The 23,717-nt window shown below is 41.1% G+C and overlaps 1 protein-coding gene across 1 annotated transcript in view; it reads right to left on the reverse strand.

The window, feature by feature from the left end:
- tmem108 (transmembrane protein 108) overlaps positions 1–23,717 on the reverse strand; it is a 39,512-nt gene that overhangs the window by 10,070 nt on the left and 5,725 nt on the right. Inside the window, exon 2 of the mRNA XM_076888247.1 lies at positions 14,267–14,350. Coding sequence (XP_076744362.1) covers positions 14,267–14,306 — 40 coding nt within the window. The 5' untranslated portion in view covers positions 14,307–14,350. The remainder of the gene's footprint in view (positions 1–14,266; positions 14,351–23,717) is intronic.

The raw sequence follows: 23,717 nt of genomic DNA on the forward strand, positions 1-23,717 counted from the left end.
ACAGTAGAAAGTACATAAACAAATGCCTGCGAAGTACTGAAGCTATGGTGTACAGAAGAGCGGGCAAAATTCCTCCACAACTATGTGAGAGACTGATAAAGTAATACAAAAAAAGAATTACTTTAAATTACTTTTGCTAAAGGTGCCTCTACAAACTACCGAATCATAAGTGATGTTTAGTTTTTGACACAGTGCTTCTCCAGTTTGTCTTCGTTATTGTTAAATGAATATGACATGGTGTGATATTTCATCCGTGACTGATCATCTGAGGTTTATTTACCTTATTTTAAAATCTGTTAAGGGCTAGATCGACTATATCTTGATCATTAGGAATGATACAGGATGATTTCTTTTTAAAACGACTGCACGTTAGTGTGTTTTAGTCACGGTTACTGAAATAGGGAAGCGATTAAGTTAGTCTGACACCAATCACTGGCTTATTGCTTCAAGGTTAAGACCAGCATTACTTAACATTTATCTTAATGACAACAAATGCCACAAACAGACCATTATCAGTGTGAGATCACTCTTCAACTTCTCAGACCTGTCTGTGGCACTTGGGTCAAATGTCATTCCTTCCGTCTGCGGATGTCCAAAGTAGGAATGTCGAAAGATTCCCTAAACACTCAAGAAATAGTGTATTTGATAGAGGCCATATATTTATTTGCTGCTGATAAAGTGGGGTTTTATGTTGTTGTTTTTTTGTCATTAATAGGAAAGCATGTCAGCTTATTTTAGTGGCTCATTTGAATGTTTCTACCAGTTTATGGTAAATCGAGTGCTGTGACACATGCGAATGAGCTCTATCAGGCTTTAGTGGGATCAGATTTGACTGATTACACTAACGATCATCATTCACAATCTTTTATTAAAAACTGGCTTAAAGATTAGACGGAAAAAAGGAAAATACAAAATATTTATTCTGTTTAAATCTTATTCAATTTTTATGTCTATTATAACCTTAATAATATGCAATGGTCATGCTGATGACAAACGAAAACCTCAACAAATAAAAATGGAAAGGGAAAGAAAACAGCTTGTGTACACAGGCAGAGCTGTAGACCCTCAAACAAGTAAATTTGAGGTTAATTCATTAAAAAAATACCTCAAAACACAGTCACGAGGTACTAATATGACTGAGAGGTTATGACCATCATTAAGGAGCAATGGATAAAGACAGAAACAGAAATCTGGGTAGAACGTACAACAAAGAGCTGCAGTAAGAGATCAAATATTATTAGTAGTATAATTTATTCGCCACAGGAATATTTTTTCCATTTTCTTCCATGAGGGGTTTAAAATACACTCGGGCAGAACCCCAAAGCACTGACTATTTAAACTCAGCCTCTGAATCATTAATCATATTCCTCCATACTCAATCACACAGACTTGCAGGAGAGAGGGTCCAGGCACTGCCTTCCATTAACCAGGTCTGTCACGTCTCTAATCCACAGAGCCCGCTCCAGACCAATGTCTGGGGAGACAACACGCGGGGCCATTGTTGATTTATGGATGCTCTATTTTCCCTCAAATTATCTTTTAAGCAGGAGAATAAAATGCAGCCTGTCAACTGTAAGGTGTTTAGTCTTTTACTGATGCTGGGTAATGTGAATCGTGTGCATATTAGGACAAAAATCAACCTCCGAAACGAGGCCGAATCACTGAATCGGGACGAATTAAATAGTGACTCCTTGGATAGGTAGGTGTAAGATGTCTCCGTGCAAACTGAAACCACGTAGATGCAAGAAGGCTTTAAATAAGGAGATAAAAGAGGTAACGGAGGCCGATTAAGAGAGAGGATGTTTATCATGACGGGGTCTGGCTTGAGTCATGCCTTCAATCAGTACACAAGCCTGGCTGTCACAACCCGGCAACCTGACACTCTGCTGCTGAATAAAACATAGCGTCCTTTTATAAAGTTATGTCAGAAATGAACAAACTAAATGCACTGGCACAGATTCTCCCAGCTAGTTCAAACATGGGCTTCTCTGATCTGTAACCAGCGTGGAGATTAATATTCATTTAGGACTTTGCAGTTTAGTCGAATTATATTTTATTAAACATCACATCTAAAATGTGAAAAGGGCCAAAACTGATTTTTTTTTTTTAAAGTTAGCATGCACTGATGTCTGACTGCCCAAATATTAATTAGTGCAGGACACAAAATGAGGTCAACCTTTAGATTCTGTTTTAGAGGTGTGGAGATTTATGATTTATTAGCTTTTCTGAGTGGCGCTCTTTCTGATGTAACCATGACATTTACTTTTATAATTACTGGGGACCAGTATGCTTTTACACTGGTGGATTCTCATATTAAACGTGGCTAAAGGTTCAAATATTAAGGTCAGTGCAAGCCGACCTGCTGTAAACACTCGACACTTGGCTCTGTATGATGTCAAAGAGAGGATTCCCTTAATGTCGTCGTGTCAGGTGCAGAGCTCTGTCCTCCAGTGAGGGGCAAAGAAAGTTGGCTAAAATGGATCAGGTGGCCAAAGAAGGCGGCAGGCATGCTTCCAATTCTGTGATCATGTGAGATGAAAGAAAAAAAAACATTACAGGACTCCTTCAAGGCTCTCTAATTGAAATTAGTTTTGTGTGGCAAGGTGTTTCAGTGGCTAGCACTACTGCCTCACAGCAAGATGGTTCCTGATTTGAGTCTGTGGCCTTCCTGTGTGGTTTGCATGTCCTCCCTCTGCCTCCATAGGTTTCCTCCAACAGTCCAGAGAAAATTAGGTTTAACTGGTGATCCTAAATTAGCCGCCATCGATGGGCAGAATCAGAGCTCTGAATGGTGCAGAGAAATGACACGTGGTGGAGTTTCTCACCGAACCAGAAGAAGTATAACTCAATAGAAAGGAAATAGATTTATTTGGAGTGACTGCATGAAGAGTCACTGCTGCTGAGTTTCTTTGAAATACATTTTCTGAACACCACAAGGCAACTTCAATTTAGTGGCATTATATTTAAAAGAAGACGGGCATCTCCACAACAGTTATCTCCAGATACCATAAATATCAAAACTGGACAGCTAGCAACAAAACAATTCAAGTAGTGCCAGAGGCCAGAGGAAAACAGATATTTGATTTTGTGGGGAGCAGTTATGAGACCCTCATGGCAGATAACTTATGCAATAACTTATGCTATATTGTGGCTGTAGCTTTGCCTGTGCATAATTAATACATTATTATGAACAAGGTGGTTTATTATACTGTAATACTAAGAAATCAATGGGCAGCCACCAAAAAGGCTTTACTGCACCTCAGCACTGATCATTGAACCTGCAGGCCTCTGCAGGTGGAATTCTTACATTATTCCCTCATTTTGCTTTGATGACTGTGCTGCCTAACACGTCGGTCAAATACAGTTTAAATCTGGGGATGTCCACAACACACTCATCAATCCATTCTGCTAGTTTTAAGGGTTAGTTTGCAGTGATCCTCACAGCAAATGAGAGCCAACAGGTCCCCTCATTGTTGACTGCTTTGGATTTTTACGTTTTGTGATATTTTTCTATGCAGTATAGCATAAACTGACTTTCTTATTAAACAGTGGTGTGTTTGTGGTTTGAAAAAAAAAAAAGAGCTGAGACATGAGGAGCACCTCCAACGTCTTGCTTGTTGCTGTATCCCTACAACTGACTCTTCTGTGTTCAGCTGAAGACTAAAAGTAGCAGCAGTTAAATATAAAAGCATACACAATGACACAGCACGGCTGAAGGAAAATGTCGGCACTCCAACTGATGGTTTAGCCTTATTGGGCAGATTTAATAGGAATAAAATAAATGGAAGATGGTGACGGGGTAGTATGTTTATTCCTTTCTCTCTGAAATAGACTTTATATGCAATGCACCCTCTGACGTCTGCTTTACATAAACCCAGATTGCACAGGAAAAGTTACGTGTTTAAAAACAGGAAATATAATAATATAATAGGTGAGTTATCGTGTTTTCTGCCCTCTGCTACACCTGCATCTTTATTTTTTTCTGAAAACAGGAAATCAACCTATTCCCGACCTGTACAGTCTGTGTTGTTGAATTTCTGTGTCTGCAGTGATTACATGTACCTGCTTGTCTTTACACATACACTGTGCTGCACACTGAGCCAAATGGGTGTAATTTGTCATGACGGCTGTGTGTCCGGCGAATGGAGAGAGAGTGTGAGCAGGCAGAGAGCCTGGACTGGCCTCCACAAAGACACATAGAGGGGTATTAACAAGAGAAATTATTGAAAAGACCAGGGAAGTATCCTGAGCTTCACAGACATCCATTACTGAGTAGAAGCACTGAAAAGAAAATGAGAAAACGGAGTGCAAAGAGGGGAAAAAAGGGTGGAAAATGTGCACGAGTGGGCCTGATCGTGCACCTTTTCCTGTGTGTTTGATCATGCTAAGACGTGGACAAAAGCAAAAAGGTTAGACATGAAAAACTGAGCTGGAGCAGGGCACACAGAGAAGCATTTGTCATAGTCAGCGGCACCCGTTTACTCAGCATGCTTTTTTTCCCCTCCCACCCTCGTGCATGTTGGCTGTTTTCAGTCTGACATGATATTTTCTCGCAAGCAGAAAACCCCCCACAAAAGGAGTCAGACCACTTTCAGTGGCGATGATGAAAGAAGGAGTGAGGAGGCGAGTGCGGAGTTTGAACCTTCGCTGGTGAACTGAGGCTTTTTCTCCTTTCACGAGGAGGAGCCCGTTTATCACTCGCACCAACCTGTTGCCTTCGCTATCTATGTCACTCAGACGATCACCATCAAGAAAAGCACATGCTAATATCATGAAGACAAATAACGGCCCGGCTAAAACTACTGCGAGACTGTGCCCTCGTTTATTTGACTAATGGTGTCAACCTGTTTTCCATTATAAAAGCGCAGGGTGTACAGAGGCAGAGAGGGAGGGAGGGGCAATTTATGCAAGAAAACCTGCTGAATTAGGGCTCTTTTGAGTGCATAGGAAAACCGGTGACATTCGCTGAAGTCCTCCATTGAAGCCACGAGGGACATCAATAAATCATGTTGCAAAGCAGGCACCTGTGCGCTGATCCAAAGCAGGCTTTGTCCCACTACTCATTCACAATTAGATTGAGAGGCCAAAGCCTCTGACTCCGAATCTAAAGTTACACTGTGATAACCTAACATTTGCTCCTGAAGCTGAGGAATCCTGCCTTATGTTTTGAAGCCACTCATAAGCTAAGACTTCAGTCCCACGGAACAATAATCTTCAGGTGCAGTGCATCATGAATCTTTTGGCTTAATCAATCATACCGATGCACTTAGTGTACGGCATGCAGGCTATCAGTGCTTATGCACTAGCCTGGCTGCATGATCAATCCTAAAGGGGGGGGGGGGCTACTCGCAGAGGAGGCTGGGATATTTATCTTTCTTTCCAGAGGTCACCTCCTGCTACGTGCGACGGAGAATGATGTGGCTATGACGTGTACGGCGACAATCTGCCTATGAAGCGGGTTCTGGAGGCAGGCTGGTTGTGCCGTATCATCAGTGGGCAGCTGCCAGTGCCACTATTCAAACTGGAGGCTCTACAGGAAGCCAAAAATAGGAGCTGCAAAATCATCCATCAATAAGACTCGTGAGTCGTGGTTCGTCAGGCTGTACTTCTGAAATCCTTCTGTTCTGTCATCTCCCTGCTCAGCAGCATAGCGGGGAGTAACAGAACAGTACGCAGGGAACAAAAAGCCTAGATTCAATGAGAACCTAGACCAAGGTCAGGTTTATAAAGAAAAAGAACTGCAGCGCAAAGTTGCATTAAGATAAAATACCTGACAAGATAAGAGATAAGATAAGATAGAACTTTATTAATCCCTCGGGTGGGTTCCTCTGGGAAATTCGACTTCCAAAAAAAAGCACAGCAACGACCGAAGTTACAGTTACAGAATTGTTATATATATATATATACACACACACACACACACACACACACACACACACACACACACACACACACACACACACACACACACACACACACATATAAATACAGAGACAAATATAAATAAAATATACAAAGGGGATAAATAGAATAAATAGGAATAAAAAATAAAAATACAAGTGAATTGCACATTTCAAGTATTGAGTCTATTGCACTGTTGACTATTTACAAAAAGTATTGCACAAGGTATTGTACAGTGAGGTGAAGAGGCACTACAGCTTAGTTGTACATTTTCTGTCTATTTCTGCTCTGGGTGCTGTTAAAAATAACTGTATAAGCAGTCTGTCTGTTATCCAATAGAAAAATAATTTGGGTGTAAACTGAATCCTTAGTTAATCAGTTAGGATAACATCTATTGATACCAATACTATTTTAACTTCATTTCAACTTTTCTGTCAGAAAACATTTTCTGTCTCTAAACAAAGTACAAAAACAAACACCTGTGATGTGATTTGTGACTCTCAACGCTTTATTTAATACTTGAGAGGAAATAGATGAAAAATAAATATAAATATCAGCTATTTATATAAAATAACATCACGTCACAGACTATTTTAGCTCCAGACTGTGGTGGTTCTAAAATGTCTTATGTAGACAGTAGTTACCAAAATTATTAGATTAGAAAACTGTCAAAAACTTTGACAAAACTGAAAATAAGATTTTTATTTATTAGTCAAAGAATGAAGTGAATTCATCTTTTTATACCCAAATATTGTGCTCAGTTAAAGTCAAAAATTAATCAAGCACAATATTTAACTAAATTTGTCTCTTCAGGAATGCAAGTAAATAACTCTAAGTTGACATCTTAATAAAAATAATAATAATTTGCTTAACTATACTATTTACAGTTATATATTTATATATTCATTTATTTATATTTTTCCATTAAAAGTATAATTTCCAAACCCTACCAACCCTACTTGTGGATTAACCATCACAGAAACATCAAAAATGATTTTGGTAATTACCAATACTGGTACTTTAGGGCAGCTGTGGCATAAACCTTACATTTTGTGCTGGTCTAATACGTTTGTTAAACTTTGTATTTTGATTTGTAAACCAATAATCTGTCTACATTTTCCTAGTTTCCAGCTTAGATAGCAGCTGTTTTACTTCAGAATTTCAAGAACTTGGTACATTTCAAAGGTTTTACTCCTTCATAAAAACCTCTTCAGAGCTTTTTGGTGTCAATTAGAATAAAAAAGGTTGAGCTGACATGTTACATGTCGCTCCAACAGGCCGATGACACGTGCAGGTGCACAGTGCTGTGCACGTCTGAGGATTACCCTTTGATGGCTCTGTGATATACACAACTAGATCCAGTGCCAGTTTAGTGGATTTCATCCACCTCTCTCATTCCTGTCATTAATTAAAGACGGAAAACCATTTACTGTCACACCGACGGCCACTATAGGATCACCAGTTACACTGACAAGTATCTTTGGACAGGTTCAAAGATAGAGGCTTCCTCTGGAAGGCGACTGACGCACCACTGTGCTGCACAGCTATTTGTTATATTGGTTAATTTAACTACACTATTAAGGTTATTTAGTCTTCTCTGCTTTCTACCTTCTCTTAGTTTAGTCCAAGGTAAATGGACTGTAATTTATACAGCCCTCTTTTACTATCACTGTGAACCCAAAGCTCTTTTTACACTGCAAGCAGAATCCACACACACATTTCCAATCTTCACCCAGGTAAACATCAGAGGGTACTTAGGGTTTAATATCTTGTCCAAGGACTGTTTGACCTGAAGCCCCGCGGTGTTTCTGAGGTTCCTCCTTAAAAATGACAGGCCCAAAGTGAATCAACTGTTTCTCTGCGATTACAAGCTCTGTGTAAACTATATTGGTATCAAAATAAAGCTGACACTTGTGAGACTTCATCAGCAGTGCAAGCAGAGGCCATTCTGTCAAACTAACTGAGGATAAAACACAGAAAAGTATAAAGGAGTTTTTCCTGGCTTGGTCTTTTATAGCATATAGCTCTCTTGAAAATTTGATGCAGTAGATCCTTTGGGGTTCAACAGGTTAATACAGAATTTGGGAGCTGGGGATTGAACTGTCAACCTTCCTAATAGTAGGCAACCTATTCTAAACTCTAAGCCATCATAACTGACAAGCTTTTGGGTGGAGGTGGGAGCTCTGTGATTGGAACAAATAGAATTACTTGCACTATTGCACACTATCCACACATCTGTTAACCTATTTTTATTTACAAAAACAAACAAAGAAACAAAAAAAACAACAACTTCAGAGCAATTTCAGATTCTAAAGTCGACTTCCACAGTTGATTGTGCATAATTAGACTAGACTAGATTAGACTAGATAATTAGTCTTGATTAGACTTTATTGAAAAAGTGGTAAATGGGCTAGTTCTTTGCTGAATAACGCTTCTCTACTCTACTTGAACAATTTAAAGCACTTTATATAACATGCCTCACAAGCACTTTTTTCTGTCATCCACACATTCATACTCTGATGAATGCATCGGAAAGCAGCACAGGGTTCAGTATCTTGCCCAAGGATAATTAGGCATGGAGAGCCCGGAGCACTCTGGGACAGAACAGCCAACTTTCCAATTAGTAGATGGCCTGTTCCACCTCAGGAACAACAGGCTAAACCACAGGGAAAGTCACAAAAAGTGACGATAAAAGAGTATTGGTACCAATTTTTGGTACTTTTACCTGCTTGTGAACAATTCCCTTGGAATCACAAGTTCTTTACAATCAAGCTGAACAAGCAGCAAAAAGAGAGCCGTTGTTTTTTGTATTCAAATGTTTTTTTTAATACATGTAAATGAAGTAAGTTTATTACAACCTCCGTGTCCTAAAGAGTGACTAAAGGTTGAGATCTATCTTTCTTTATAAGAGGTGCGGCAAAGGTTTTTTAAAAGTGTTGTTAGTCAGAAATAATGCCCGTGCTGCATTAACAACCATAAATCCACAAGCAGATTATTTCTTTGTGATCTCACTGAATAAAATCATTAACCAAAATGTCTGATATGCAAATGTACAAGAACGAAAGGGAATTACTGTATGTCCACTATGTCTCGTAGTCTAATGGGATAAACATGCCAAACCGCTGGTTTAGAAGCTCCAAATCACTAAACCACAGCCCATAATTAAAGATGTCCTCCTCACCGCCCAGCCGACCCTCCGTGGATCATATTTAGCCTCATTTATGCTAATAAAAACCACTCCACGGTAGCAGACAGCCCTCTGTGGGATTCCCCTTCAATCCTCTGGGGCAAACGAAGATGGCTTTATCTGCAGCTCTCATCAGAATACCAATGAGCCCATATCACACCACGCCAGCACACACACAGCACGGCTCGTCTCCCCCAGTATAAAATCAGTCCATATCTCAACTTTTGAGGAATAAAAGCGGACAGAGCCGAATCAAAGTAATCATAAAGCTTAAGAGAAGTTTTGTTAAAGGTAGTCCAAGCCTTTAATTTAAAGCTTTGACGTGCTGTCACAGAACCACAGAAACAGATCGGATCCATCAGCTTCAGGCGGAGAAAACCCTTTATCAGCCGAGAGCTGTCTGACTAACTGCTGCTAAGATTTGATTATCTCGCCTGGACAGCGAGCCATCAGCCCCGACTGACTTCAGTGGTCCCACTGCACTTCTGTAACAGTTTCTAGTAGGCCTGCTGTGGTACTACTTCAATGCGTGCCACTACAGCTGCTACCATTGGTTACTGTACCTATGATACCACCAATATCTGCTTTAATATAGTTGGTAATAATAAAAAACAAATAAAAAATAATAAAATAGAGTCTAAAACTATGAAGAAGTTTCACACCCCAGCTCCTCTGTGATTACTTCTTTTGAATTTGACCAAGTGGCCGCCTCTGAAGTTTAATAAGTTGGAGTTAAAAAGTGCCCGAAAGCTCCAGAATTGAGAATATATTCACAGAAATGTTGTAAGAAAAGTAAAGATCATTCCCAAAAGTGTGCTTACATTATATTAATAGAAGACAATAAGCATAAAAAAGCTGTGATGAGTATTGCTAAAGCATATAGTTAGGTCTGGATCAGGTGACCCTGAATCTTCCCTTAGTTATGCAGCAATAGGTGTTTGCTGCTGGGGGATTCCCATGATGCACTGAGTATTTCTTCTTTAGTCACCTTTCTCACTCACTATGTGTTAATAGACCTCTCTGCTGCATCACACTTCTTATTCATCTCTGTCTCTCTTCCACAGCATGTCTTTCCTCCTGTCTTCCTTCTCTCGCCCCAACCAGTCGCAGCAGATGGCCCCGCCCCTCCCTGAGCCTGGTTTTGCCAGAGGTTTCTTCCTGTTAAAAGGGAGTTTTTCCTTCCCACTGTCGCCAAAGTGCTTGCTCATAGGGGGTCATATGATTGTTGGGTTTTTCTCTGTATGTATTATTGTAGGGTGCACCTTACAATAGAAAGCTCCTTGAGGCAACTGTTGTTGTGATTTGGCGCAGTATAAATACAATTTAAATAAATTTGAACTGAATTAAATCTTTGTAAATCTTGAATTTCTCATAAATGACTGGACTCGTGTTGTGATTCTACCATATGACAAAATGCCTTCACAAATCATGGTTTAGTCGAGAATTGGCATCCATCAAAAAGTGAAAAGCAAGCAAAAACATCAAATAACAAACAAACCAATGAAAAGAGGTTCGTTAGCGCATTTAGAAGTCATGGAAGTTCACCAGAGGCTTCAAACCACATGCAATAACCGGCAGGAAATCACTTGGATCAAATAAAATACAATTATTTCCATAATCCCAGTGAGAGATGACATCCCTAATATAGCCATCTCACACGCACAGCTCCGAGTGTAAGTACAGATGCTCCACCCACCAGCTTTGTTTATGAGGGGCAGCCAATCAGAAGTAAGTTGGCTATAAAAGGATGAACTGTGAATTATGCAAAGCGCTGATAGTGGAGTAGCCCAAGAATAACAAAGTCGAGCTGGAAATCAACATAATAAGGCCCCTCGGAGACAAGCTTAAGATCAAAATCGATCTGAAGTCTGTTTCATAAATGAGTGGAGCGGCTCAGCAGACAGATGAAATTGGGGTTGTACTGGGAACCAGATTGCAATCAGTGAAACGGAGTACAAGGAGGTATTTTAGAAAAACAAACCGCCACAGTATATAAAATTCCAAAGGAGAAAAAATGCTGATATACTCACTAAATGCTAATATCCTTTTACTGCATCTATTTGCCCCTAATAATGCTGCAGTCCACCTCCTGCTGCCGTTACACCTCCTTCTTCCCTTTAATATGTATGGTACTTCTATTCAGAGTTGCACTGAGACGTTTTCAAAATGTTTTTTTGTTCTGCAGCCCTCCTTTGTATCCGCAAGATACTTACTTTCACACAAAGGCAAAAAAAAAAGGCACATGCCATGAGAGGAATCATGTGCCTAAAGCTGCTCAGTTAATCAGGAAAGCCACTCATTTTAGAATTAACATTTCTGTGACTCACAATAGAAGCTCAAACTTAGTATGAGCATTGAATTAGCTTGTCAGTTTGAATCTGTGTGAAAGGGCCTTTCAACTGTACTGCTGGGAAGCCGTTTTTATTGCTACAACTGCTAATCTCGCTCGTGACTTGGAAAACAAGAAAAATCCCAATATTCTTCATTTTGGAACGACATATGCATGCGTATAAATAAAGTGGCATCCTTACAGTAGCACAAAGAGCCTAATTCCTTTGGTTTGCTTCTGGGTGTGTCTCAGCAGATAGATGAGGCACATCCTCTGGGACCTGTGGGACAGTCCCGGAGAAGGCTTCGATATGGGCAGGGCGGTGGAGAGGCGGAACAGGGAGGTCTGCAGATGTGGGCTCAGAGATAAGCGGCAAAGCTTGGGTAACAGGATAATGGCTTCCTGTTTGAATTTGAATTGTTTGTCAGCTTATAGCAGCTTTGAACGGGGACGTGTTTATCTGAAAATCTGGTGGAGAGAGAATGCGAAAACAAGAACAACAAAGGGTCCTTTTGCTGTTTACTGGGATAATGATTTAGCTTCGTCGAGTGTGACAGCAGCACCGCACCTGACAGGAAGACGAGAGATTAAACAGGAAGTTGTCTGGAATCTGGGCGGAGCGCTGAGCAGCAAATCTGCAATTACACAGAGTCACAGACGCTGACAGCGTCTTCGAGAGAATTTTGGCATATTCACTTTGATAGTGGCTTTATAAAGATGACAAAGTATCCAACAGCACGTTTCAAAAATACAAGACAAGAAGAAGTCAGATGGGAAGATTTCTCAAGCCCTGTGTACTCATTTACACATTGCACCAACTGGCCTTTTCAAATTTTTATTTATTCTAGCTTTGGAGGCAAAAACTCAATTTTCTAAAACAAATTGTGACACTCACTGTCCCGTTATAATATGGGATTATCTGTCCCAGTTCTTCTCTATCTGAAGCATCCCTGTTCATGCCTGCAGCCTTGAGATGTTAAGGCACATCTGTCTCTAGCAGATGGCTCATCCAGAGAGAGAAATGAGAAACAGATACAGGTGGGTCTCTCGTCTCTGCACACTTGATTGGGGAAACTAATGGAAAAGTTATGCGCCCGAGGAAATTCAGGACTGGACTCGATCTCCAACTGAATGCATGACAGCAAACTGAGCTTTAGATTTACCAGGACAAATTCAAAAATAAAATCCACACAAACCTAGACGACAACTTCAACTCAAACTTCTTCTTTTCAGGTTAAACGGCTGCAGGGTGACCTCCCTCCACCTCTGCACCAGCTTAAAGCACTCAGCTCACAGTGGTCTAGTCCAAGTTTATCACTTCTGAGGGATTGAGACAGACTTGTCAGACAGCCTTGGGCTCCAGCGCCCTGAGGTGGAGCTTGGGGGTGAATACCAGATATCATCAGCCCTTTCAGCTAACAGTCCTGGAGCCTGGTGGGTTTCAGTGTGACCAACATGTTCCATATTCATGTGACATTCTGCGGCGGTAGCCTGCCAGAACTTTGTACATCGGGCCTTGATTCTATCCTGTGAATTTAAAACAGCACGGACCTAAACTGACAATAACGGGGGGTCCAGCACTGTATGTACAGCATCTGATGTCCACAAACAGGGGATCCCTGACGGAATGGCCTTCAGCTATAGAGGAATTTATATAAATAATTTTCTTTTCTTTTAGAAGATAAGTTGCCAAGAGATGCAAGACTTAAAGTTAGAGAAATTATGAAAACACTGGAATAATTTACTGGCAAACGATGAAGAAAGCTGCCTTCTGGTAATTACCACATTACAACAGCTAACATCTGGAAAACTTAGATTTTCTCTGAACACTCCAATATAACCAATTTGGGAATAGCAGCATAGATATAAACTGTATATCAAAGATGGACGTAGCCCCCTTGACATTAACTGTTGGTTAGTGAATTCGAGTTTTAAGGATTTTTATTTTGTAAATTCGCATTTGCTAAATTGTCCATAAGTCCACATTTGGATGATAGGGTGAAGTGGTGGTGAAGTTATCAGCTAACACCAGACTCCAGACTATATAGGGGGATTACACAGAAATGAATACATGTTAATTAGTGGACTGGACTGCTTCTTGTATAATGCTTCCACTCTTACTGAGCATGCAAAGTGCTTTTGGACTATGAACCAAACTCAGCTGCTCACACATATACAGACATCAAGCATTTGCATAAATTGCCAACCAACAACTCAGGATTGAGTATCTCGCTCAAGGATGCTTCGACATGCAGACCAGAGAAGTCTGAGAGTGACCTTCTGATTTTTGTATGCTACTTGGTGGTAGGATATAAATATTCAAAATGATATTTTGAATGCTATTTTAATTAAAAAGGTTCCAAAAGCAAAAATATAGTGAAGAAGTCAAATTCAGTCACTTGAGCGGTGATGTGACTCAGCAGAGAGCTAGTGGCTATACCCCTCTGTACTTAATAGAGGCTGTAAAGCTTTGATACACTTTCAATAAATTAGTCTTTTTGTGAACATTCAATGTCCATTGAAAATGTTAACATTGGGAGTCTATAGGGAGAGCCTCTAGTGCCCACTCAAGCAAGTGCAGCTTTAAAATGGCTTAATTTTTCAGTCCTCTAGGTTAATGCTTGACTCTAAACCATTTTTTGCTTTCATTTTATCTTCACCTCTATGTTTCTATGTTAATGCTCCATATAAATCAAGCATGATAAAGCTGCAAATAAATAACCGGAATGTTTCAGAACAATTTAAAAAATGGTCACTTTCTTCAAAACCAACCAATCTTTCTGTTTTGCATGTGAAACGTCGACTGGCTTGCTGGGCCTCCCTTTTAACCCCCCACAGGCTTTACTCACTCAGCAGCTGGCAGCGCAGGACCTGTAGGCTTGTCTTCATGGTATCATGTGATCCGGCTCCTCCTCCACAGTGCTCATGGTTCTCTGAGAGAAACACAGCAAAAAGAAAGCAAGGTGAGATGAAACTCAGGGCTTGGATATCAACTCGCATTTAAATGATCGTTAAACACCAGTGTGATAAACCGTGACTATGTATGGAACGCTTTTAGCAGAAGAGACAGGGGAAAGGACGAGATCGCAGACAACATCGTCCAGCTTAACCTTGACAGCTTAATCCTTGTAATGACTGCCACCCAGCAGTTACACCTGTGAGAGCAAATGAATTACATATTTCACAAATCCAGGTAGGACTGCAGTGGTGGTCAGCCTCAATGGTCGGGCTGCAAATCAGCATTGGCATCCTGCAGGCTGTGCTGGTCAGTAAAACCAATTATGGGGCATTAAACATTGACCAGTGAGCCTTGTTCTGAGACAGCCACTGCGTGTGTGTCAGCGAGACCAGTACCCAAGGGCGCTCTTTAGGAGAATGACTCACTGATGGCCTTCTGCTAAATAAAAGGCCATATATACACACACATATCTCTATTCACCCCCGGAGGAGTGTGCGTGTGTTCATGTTTGCCTCCTTTTGTGGATATGCCCCCTCCAGGTTTAGGGCTCTGCTTGCGGGCAACCTGTGCTTCTGTGGGAGACGTGTGAGATAAGAGGGACAGATAACAAAAGCACACTTTATTTCCCATAAATGTAGTCCCACTCAGAGAAATGAAAAGAGACAACACATTACATCTGAGTCATCCAGTTTATCGCTGTCACTGGAGAACATTTTAATGCTTGTAAACTAGTAGAGACCATAAATCTGAATGCAACCTTAAGCAATTTTATAATTTATTAAAAAGACTGTTAAGTAACAGGTAAGGAAGCAACAGATACATAAAATAACAGATACATAGATGGATGTTTTTTGTAATATATTATATGACATTCGAATATTTAAATTGCATTACAGCTGTGTTGCTAGAAGGATGCTTATATTGATTGACAGCCGGGTGCTGCTAGCTGTCTGCTAGGCTAGCAAACAGCTAGCAGGTGTAATATCTTAACTGTGTTTGTTGGTGTCATTTTGAGTCTTTTTAATGCAATTATCTGACAAATAGCATGGTTTACCTTGCAGTCACTGTTGCTAACAGACTGTTTAAGAAGTCTGTGCTTCAGTTTTATTTGATTATTGTATTAACTAGCGTCAGTTAGCAGATGTGATGCACCTGTATAGATGGACACAGCTTGCTAACCAAGCCTGCTAGTGTTAGCTAAACATTAGCAGGAACAACATTTACAGAAACAATCCTAAACAAGAGAAATCAATGGCTGGAGCAGTATGGCTAAAGTTTTAAATAGAGCCTATATATGGGATCAGAAAATAAATATATATTGTAAAACATACACCCTTAGCATTAGTACTCCAGTACTGTTAAGAGACTGGAGGATTAAGAGTAGCTCCTGCAGGTACAACTGCCAGACACAAAACGTGGCAGGAAAATGTAACTTGTTAAATTTAACAAGGGGAAGTCATAAACATGAAATAATGGAGACAAGCTTCTATCAAATTACAAACGAGGAAAACAACTGCAAAACTGTAATTCTCCCGGCTCTATTTCCATGTTACAAAAGACAAACATAGACTAAAATGACGGGTAAAAAGAACATAATAAAATACGCAACTAAACAGGCTATCGTGACACATCATTAGATGACATAGACTCTCAATTTTGCTCTCTTTGCTCTCAATGTTTAGAAAATGAAAACAGAGACGCTCGCTGCTTCACTGCTCTTAACTCACAGCTTTGACTATAATGATATGAGCTTGGTTGTAATGGGCTGCAAGAATACAGTAGTAGAAGCAGCAGCAGCAGCAGAAAATGAGTTTTTCAGATATACACGTATGAAGAAATGGAACTAGCTACAACAGTCCCAAACCCATCTTCACTTTTATATGACCATGAGGATGCTGAGATGATAGCATCTCACCACCATAGCTCCCTCATGTGCTTTAATTTGTTAGCGTCACGTTCCCGGCCTAATGAGCTCAATGGAAAGGTGCAAAGACAGCAGCTGAGCCTCTCTACATTAATTACGCTTCATCAGTGCTGCCAAACCGGTGCAGACTCATATTGGTGATCCTTAACTTGCAAGGCACAAGTAGTGAGGCTATGGGTAGGTGGATGGAGGAGACAAGATAATGCCAGGTGGTGTTTCATGTATACTAGTCATCACAGGGGAAAGGAAGTTTTTGTTGAAATGCGATTCAGCTCTTCTGGCCTCCTGTTGTGGAGCTGGCTCATGGTTCAGCTCTGTGCACACCAGCAGGTAAAAGATAATAGCGCATGACAGTCAAGGTCACGGCACTGCCAAAAATCCCAGACAGGATGAGAGGTTCATTGGGAGCTGTTGACAGATTTGATGCTTAACACTCGTTCACCAACCTGGATTCAATATCACTACCTCAGACTTCTTTGCAGCTGGGATTAGAAGGGATTGCAGGGTGGCTGTAAGTCACAAATGCAAGCAAAAAAACAAAAAACATCTGTTTGCAGAATACAGTATGCTTAAGAAAGCATGTCTGGTTTAAATCACTCTTTAATTAATTCAAGAACCAAATAATGGGGCAAACTAGAGCAGCAATCAGTGACAACAGCCATGATTTTGGCCAGTGAGTCTCTGCATGAAAGAAGTAGCTGGGATGGAGGTGGGTTACAAAATGGCTTGCAACAACTGTAGGCACATCATAGATTAGATTTGTAATGTGGGTATGCAGAAAGGTTTGGCACAGAGAACATAGCTACAAGTAGCGCTTTCTGCTGTGTCATGTCATTGGCCCAGTCCAAACCCAACTCTGTAGCTTATTTTTTGTATTTTTACTTAAAGCAATACTGAAAGCCACATAAAGGATGGATGTACATTCTGGGGTCTAAAAAGCGAAGACAGTGGAGAAGAGCCTTAAAGCCTGGACTTTTTCTAACAGGTGGTGACTCCACTGGTTGCAAAACGGCTGAAAATGAACCTAATCCTCACTTGACATATTGTCATGGTCCTGGGTCATTTTGACCCAGCGTTCTTAGTTTTCTTGTGTTTTTGTATTCATTCTATGGTTTCCTAGGTTGTTTAGTTTTTTGCATTTCCTTTCGTGTCTCTACCCTCTATGTGTATCTGTTTTTATGGTGATGTGAGTTCTTGTGCCATCTTGTTTTCTCCAGATTTGTTTTCTCTCTCTCTCTCTCTTTTTCCAGTCTACCTCTTCGTGTACTTCCTGTTTTACTTTGAAGGTCGGTGTGTTCAGTTTTGTGTTCTCCCTGTCTCGTCTGTGTAATCAGCGTCAGCTGTGTCTCCCAGCTGTTTCCTCTCAGTCCTGATCTCCTCTTGTATTTAGTGTCTGCGTCTTCCCCTGCTCGTCGTTGCATCGCTAACAACACACTTTAGGGTCCTAACTCCTTGTAAGTACTGCAAGTAGGGACCTTGATGTGAAGCATGTTTTCATCGGTTTATGAAAAATGCCTCTCCACGTGCATCTGATAAGCAACATCCATTCCCAGTTTAAAAATCCAATGTGTCCTAAACTGGTGAAATTGGGGGAAACATACAATCTTTGTCCAACTCTCAACAAATAAAAAGCAAATCAACAAAAACAATTCACTGATATACACTGGGATCTTTGCACATAGCCACCTAGCTATGTGCTTCCTCTGAAGAGGGAAAAAAGTTGCATGGCAACTGACATGCACACAGCCATCACCATAGCAACCCTAATGGTAGATTATATTGAAATTCATTCACAAGGACATTTTTTTGGCTCAAACACAATTGAGAAAAATGTTAAAAGAGTCAGATTTGGAAATTCTCACTCACCACAGGTAGAATGAGAAATCCAGTAGCAACCTGCTTGTCTCTGGGACTCTGCTTTGTGCTTGCAGCCCTGCTGACAGGACCAGGTCTGAATAGTGTGTCTGGAGGGGGTACAGACTAGAGGCCAAAGCCAAGGTCACCCGAGACGGCACAATGAAATAAACCTGTCACTCCGTTGCACTGTGGCCACCAGCCGCAGGGATAACAATGCTTTTAATTTTGGACTTCCCACGATTCTGCGGTTATGTATAGGGGCTGTGATAGCAGGCTGGCTGCTTGCCCACAGTGGCTGCAGCCTGGCAGCTTTTCCACAACACGAGGAGGGAGGGATGAGGAGGAGGAGAGGGAGGGAGGGAAGTGTGGGAGTCGATGATGATGGTGTGAACCACACTGTTGGCCTCTCTCAGACAACTGATAACAGGACTTCCAATCACAACTCTTCTAACTGATGCCTTTTTTGTCCCTCCAGTTTTGATGCTACACCCTCACGGTTTGGGTTATCTCTTTGTTGTGAACTGCAGGGAGCTTTCACATAGCTTCTGCTCAGGAAAGAGATACAAACACTAAATGTGGAAGCTGTGGTTTGAGAGTACATCAGTGTACAATTCATTGCGTCAAACCTCCTCCTTGGTGTGATCTCAGCGGGTTTAGCTTCATCTTAAATCGTGCAAAATCAACTTCCCCTCCACCCTGCCCTTCCAAGGCATCCCAGGGGACATGCCCAGTCAGAGGGCGTCCCTTTTCCCTTTGATGCTGTTTTACCCTTTGATGGAAATCAGCAAACTGCTCCTGATAGCCGAATTCATGTGTTTCCTGCATTGCCCCAGCAGAGACTGTGGCTGCGCCTGAGGAGCAGTGATGGGAGTAACGCCTTATTGAGTGTTACTGTAATTACATTTTTCTGTAACACAGTAATGGAACAGATTGCTCTGCTAAATCTGGTAATAACACTAAAGATACTAATGAAACAATTATGCTGTTTCGTTTTGCATTAAATAAATTCTTTGCTTTCTTTCTTGTGCTCTTTTCAATCCAAAAGTGATGATGGCACACTGGCACCAAAATGACCATCTACGTGCCAGCATTCGCACGAGTTCAAGCCTGACTGTGCAAGCTGATTAGCGATTACAAGTTCTGTTATAAAACTATTATTCATCAGTGAGAAGTTTTAAAAAAATAACAGTGGCAGTGACTAAAAAACGAGAGACTGGCTTACCACTGGGACTTTGAAAACGTAATTATCCAGCCTTTATACGCACAACAACTGAATGATTACAAGTATTGATTGGAGGCAACAACAGGACCAAATTGAATACAAGCAGCAGAAGGAGCTGATTTCCAGGTATCTTTTTTAATCCTTCGATCCCTGAATGCACTGCCGTACTGCCGAGTCACTGTGCTGTGCTGTGCATGAGCGCTGCCAGTCATGGCTCTGGATAACGAACCTGGCAGGATGAGTTGCCGGTGCTGTGTCATGAAGGCTAGCGGAGATTGTGCAGGTTATCAATCAGCACATTCACTTCTCTCCAGGCCCTCCTTACAATAAAGTAACACAGCAGCCATTAAAAGAACATTAGGCTCCCAGTGTGTCGTTCAGCCTGATGGTAAACTACCAACACATTGTCTTCCACGTCCTGTCCAGTCTCGTGGTTAAAACTTTAAAAGAAACATGCATGTATGGTGCTCAGACTAACATTTTTGGACTATCTGAATCATGTTGAGGATAGAAAGCCAGAGACAAGATGTTTCTTCCCTTTTTGTTTGAGAACTCTCATTGGCATTTATTCATTTATTTTCCTTTTTTTTTGTTTTTTAATCTTTTGTGGACTTTTAAAAATCAGCTGTATGCATTTTTTTTTAAGAAATTCTATTTTCTGCACAGAACTAAAGTAGCCGGCTTCTAGATATCTAGATCACTGCTCTCATTTCCTGTTTCCTTATCAGTTTAAATAGGTCTGGTGTTTTGCTCTGATGGTTGTTCTCATGTTTGGAAAGACATCTTGTTTTGTGAAAATTACCACAACTGGTGCATCCGCTATGCAGTTCTGCCACGCAGTGCTATGACCTACAGAAAAAGCATCTTTCGGATCACCAAACACAGTTAGGTCCCTAAGTACAGCTATCTGTATACATAGTTCCCCATTATTAGATGCTCAAAGGTGACTGGACAGCTGGCTGACAAGCAGTCTTATGGCCATGTGAGGAAGTTTTCTCCAGTTGTTCAGCAGTATATTTCACATTTAGACTGTGAAGATACTGCTTGATTTTGCATCACTGTCAGACAGCAAATGGTAGAATCTGAGCAGCTCTGCTGGATAAACTACTCTTTATTTTTTAAATTGCAAAAAAGATCTGTTACTGTTTTTTTTCTTTAATAAAATATAATGGTACTGAACATCCATCTGCTCCACGACAAGATCATGATGTCAGAAGCCAAAGAGTATTAAGCTATAAATAAAGAGCTGTAAAGCCCCAACATTTCTTGATAGTAGTTTGAACAGTTACGAACTAAAATAAAAACAAAGCCCAACAACAGAAACGCTGCATCGTGATTGTGCACATTGATTTTATGTTTTTAGTGAGCAAGCTGTCAGCTCGTATCCTTGTCTTAGCCATCTGCAAGTTAACATACTGTATATGTCAGAGCTGAAAGGACAGTATAGCATTAAAGATGACATGCCTGTCAATGATCATTAATATAGAAAGCAGCACAGCACAAACGTGTCTTTGTGGGTATGTTATTACAGATGTGCCTCGTTGTCATGCGTGCCAAACACACAGAATGTCAGCGTCATGCTCGCTTCACGTCAGCAACGAATAAATGCGCTGCAGCTCTCGCCTGGATGAATGAATTGAAAATTGAAGAACTCCCACTCAGAAAGAGCTGAGCACCTGTGCTCAGGGGCAACTGAGGAGGAGTAGAACAACATCACCGGCCTCTTCATTACTCAGCACACACACAGACAAACACACACGCACACACAGCCTGGACCAATGACTAAAGCAATTCATCAGAGGACTTGTGTCCAGAGCCCTATCTGTGGGTGTGTGAACACATGTGAGACACAGACAAAGAGATAAATGGTAGTCGACCAGAATCCCTGCCGATTTGTACAGCTGCCGCAGAGTCCATTTATAAGCAGAATGTTTCACAGCATCAGCTTCCTGTGCACCTCAGGAATGTTTTTACTCTCCTGGAGGTGACGCAAACCAAGCCTCAGCTCTGTGAAAGCAAATCTGGCATTGAATGCTAAAGCTCTTTTATGTTATTGAAGCCATAAGCAGAGTGCAAGTCAAGATCTCACCAAGGCAGAACCTCAGGTGTCAAGTAAGCCAAGGCTCACATCACTCAAGGTGAATGAGTTTGTAAATCTTTATAAGTTAGGCTCAGCTCAAGTCAAAGTCTCAAATCTGGTCTTCGAGGAAACACGTCAAATGAGCCCGGCAACAATACAGTCCCACTGCTTTGTTTTTGGGACTTACGCTGCCTGAAGCCTCAAGTCTTCAAGTAATTATTTCTCCAAATTGCTTCTCAGATCCTAATCTTCCATTTTTAAACTGTGTCCTTGTCTAACATCTCGAGTTAGATCTTTCAGGACTAAATACTCAAGTGGATCAATTCTTTAGTAATCAGATTACTGTAAATGACTATGCAGTATTTGTTATCAGTATGTCTGAATCTGTTTGTAGACCCTTTGCACACAGAGTGCGAGGACAGAGGGATCGAGTTTATTTGAGGATGAATTAGTTGGGTTGTTTTTTGTCACATATCAGGACACCTTTGACCAAATGTCTCATCGGTGCTATTTGGATATCCAAGCTACACAGGAAGCCATGAAAATTCCCACAATAGGCAAAGTCAGCAAACTAACCAACAATTTCCTTCCTGATTCGTCAAAGTCAGGGTTTAAGTTTAATTTTGACTTTTGATCAAGTCTCAAGTCGCCATGCATTTTCCACACTTAAAGACAATCTGGAGTTGAAAAGCCGTCAATCCATTTATTTCATGGTCAGAGGGGTGCTGGAGGCGGGGAACACCCTGGATGGGTTGCCAGTCAGACAACCATTCACACTTGCGGCCAGTTTATTGCTGCTGTGAGGCAAACCACTGCACCACCGTGCTGCCAAGAAAGCAGCTGATTCTCAAATTCAAGCCTTTGGTAATAAAGTCTTAAAAATATTAAATCACGCTTGAGTCAAGTCATTAACTCTCACAAAGAGTGATCTTTACTCTTCTCTTCTCCCAGTAGGATGTCGAATTTTGTTTGTATATTTTATATTTATGTGATGTTACCTCAGCATCAACACTTCCAGACACATCATCTTCAATGATGTGTCTGGCACGTCTTGTTCATTTATTTAAAAATCAATAAATAAAATATTTCCAAATTCTTTCTCAATCAAGTTTAAATCTCAAAGCAGTCAAGTCTACAGAGCAGCTCAAGTTCTCATTTTGTTCACATAAATCCAACCTGAGCTCACGTCTCAAATAAGTGAAAACTCACGTAGAGCTAAATAATCTGTATTCTGTAAGAGAAGGTGTCAGCCCAGGCAGCATCACGCTGGGAACTGAGGGAAGGCTAGACCCGCCTGACATACTCCGGCACACAGTGTAACACACACCTAAGGTCGGGCTTGGTACAAAGAGTGAGACAGGTAACAGAGCCCCAGGGAAGAAGCTGTGACAGACTCGTTATGTCACTGGAAAAAGGACACTGCAGACTGAAAGGCACTTGGAATGATTGAGAGCGCTGTCAGTGGAGGGATTTGATTAAGTCAGACCTGACAGACTTCAGTGCAGAGGAAACACTTTATTAGAGATGCCCCAGCGTTTCTGTGCCCAAAGTTTTTGGATATTACATCTTTACATACAAATGAGTCAACAGACAAAAGCCTGATTTGATCAACCACCCTCTGGAGTGCAAAGGGTGGTTGATTTTGGGATGTTTATAACATAACAGCAAAAAAAAAAGAGGTAAATTACGAAGAACTTCAGTGTACTAAACATGATGCATATAGCACAGTAGCTGATTTGATCTACTATAAAATCTCCCCAGTGGGTGATATTTGGCTTTTTTGTTATTTATAGTGCTCAGACACACACACTCCTGGAGACCTTGACACCTGCAATACCTGCAAATCTCCGCGCAGGCATATACCTACTCTCCTGAGAGTTATTGAGCCAGGCAGTAAAGGAACAGACATTGGGATGCAGCTCACCCTCGCCACTGTCTGAGTCGTAAATATCCTTCTCTCCGTCGCTCGTTTCTTCTTCCTCTCTTTCTTCTTTTCGTCCTCACGTGAACCACACACTCCCCCCCCCCCCCGACTGAGTGACTGACTGATTGCTGCTGCGAGCGGCTCACTGATGATGAAGAGTAACGTGAAACTACAACGTGTCGTGTCCCGCTACGCTTGTCACAACCGGTGAGAGAATCAAAAAGTAACATCGCTGCAAAAAAAAAAAAAAGGGGGGGCTTAGGATGACAGTGAAATTCACCACACTTACTGAATGCATAATGACACTTTCATCCGGGTTTGAGGCTTCAGTCTG

Source organism: Maylandia zebra, linkage group LG9, assembly GCF_041146795.1.
Source record: "Maylandia zebra isolate NMK-2024a linkage group LG9, Mzebra_GT3a, whole genome shotgun sequence".
Lineage (NCBI taxonomy): Eukaryota > Metazoa > Chordata > Actinopteri > Cichliformes > Cichlidae > Maylandia > Maylandia zebra.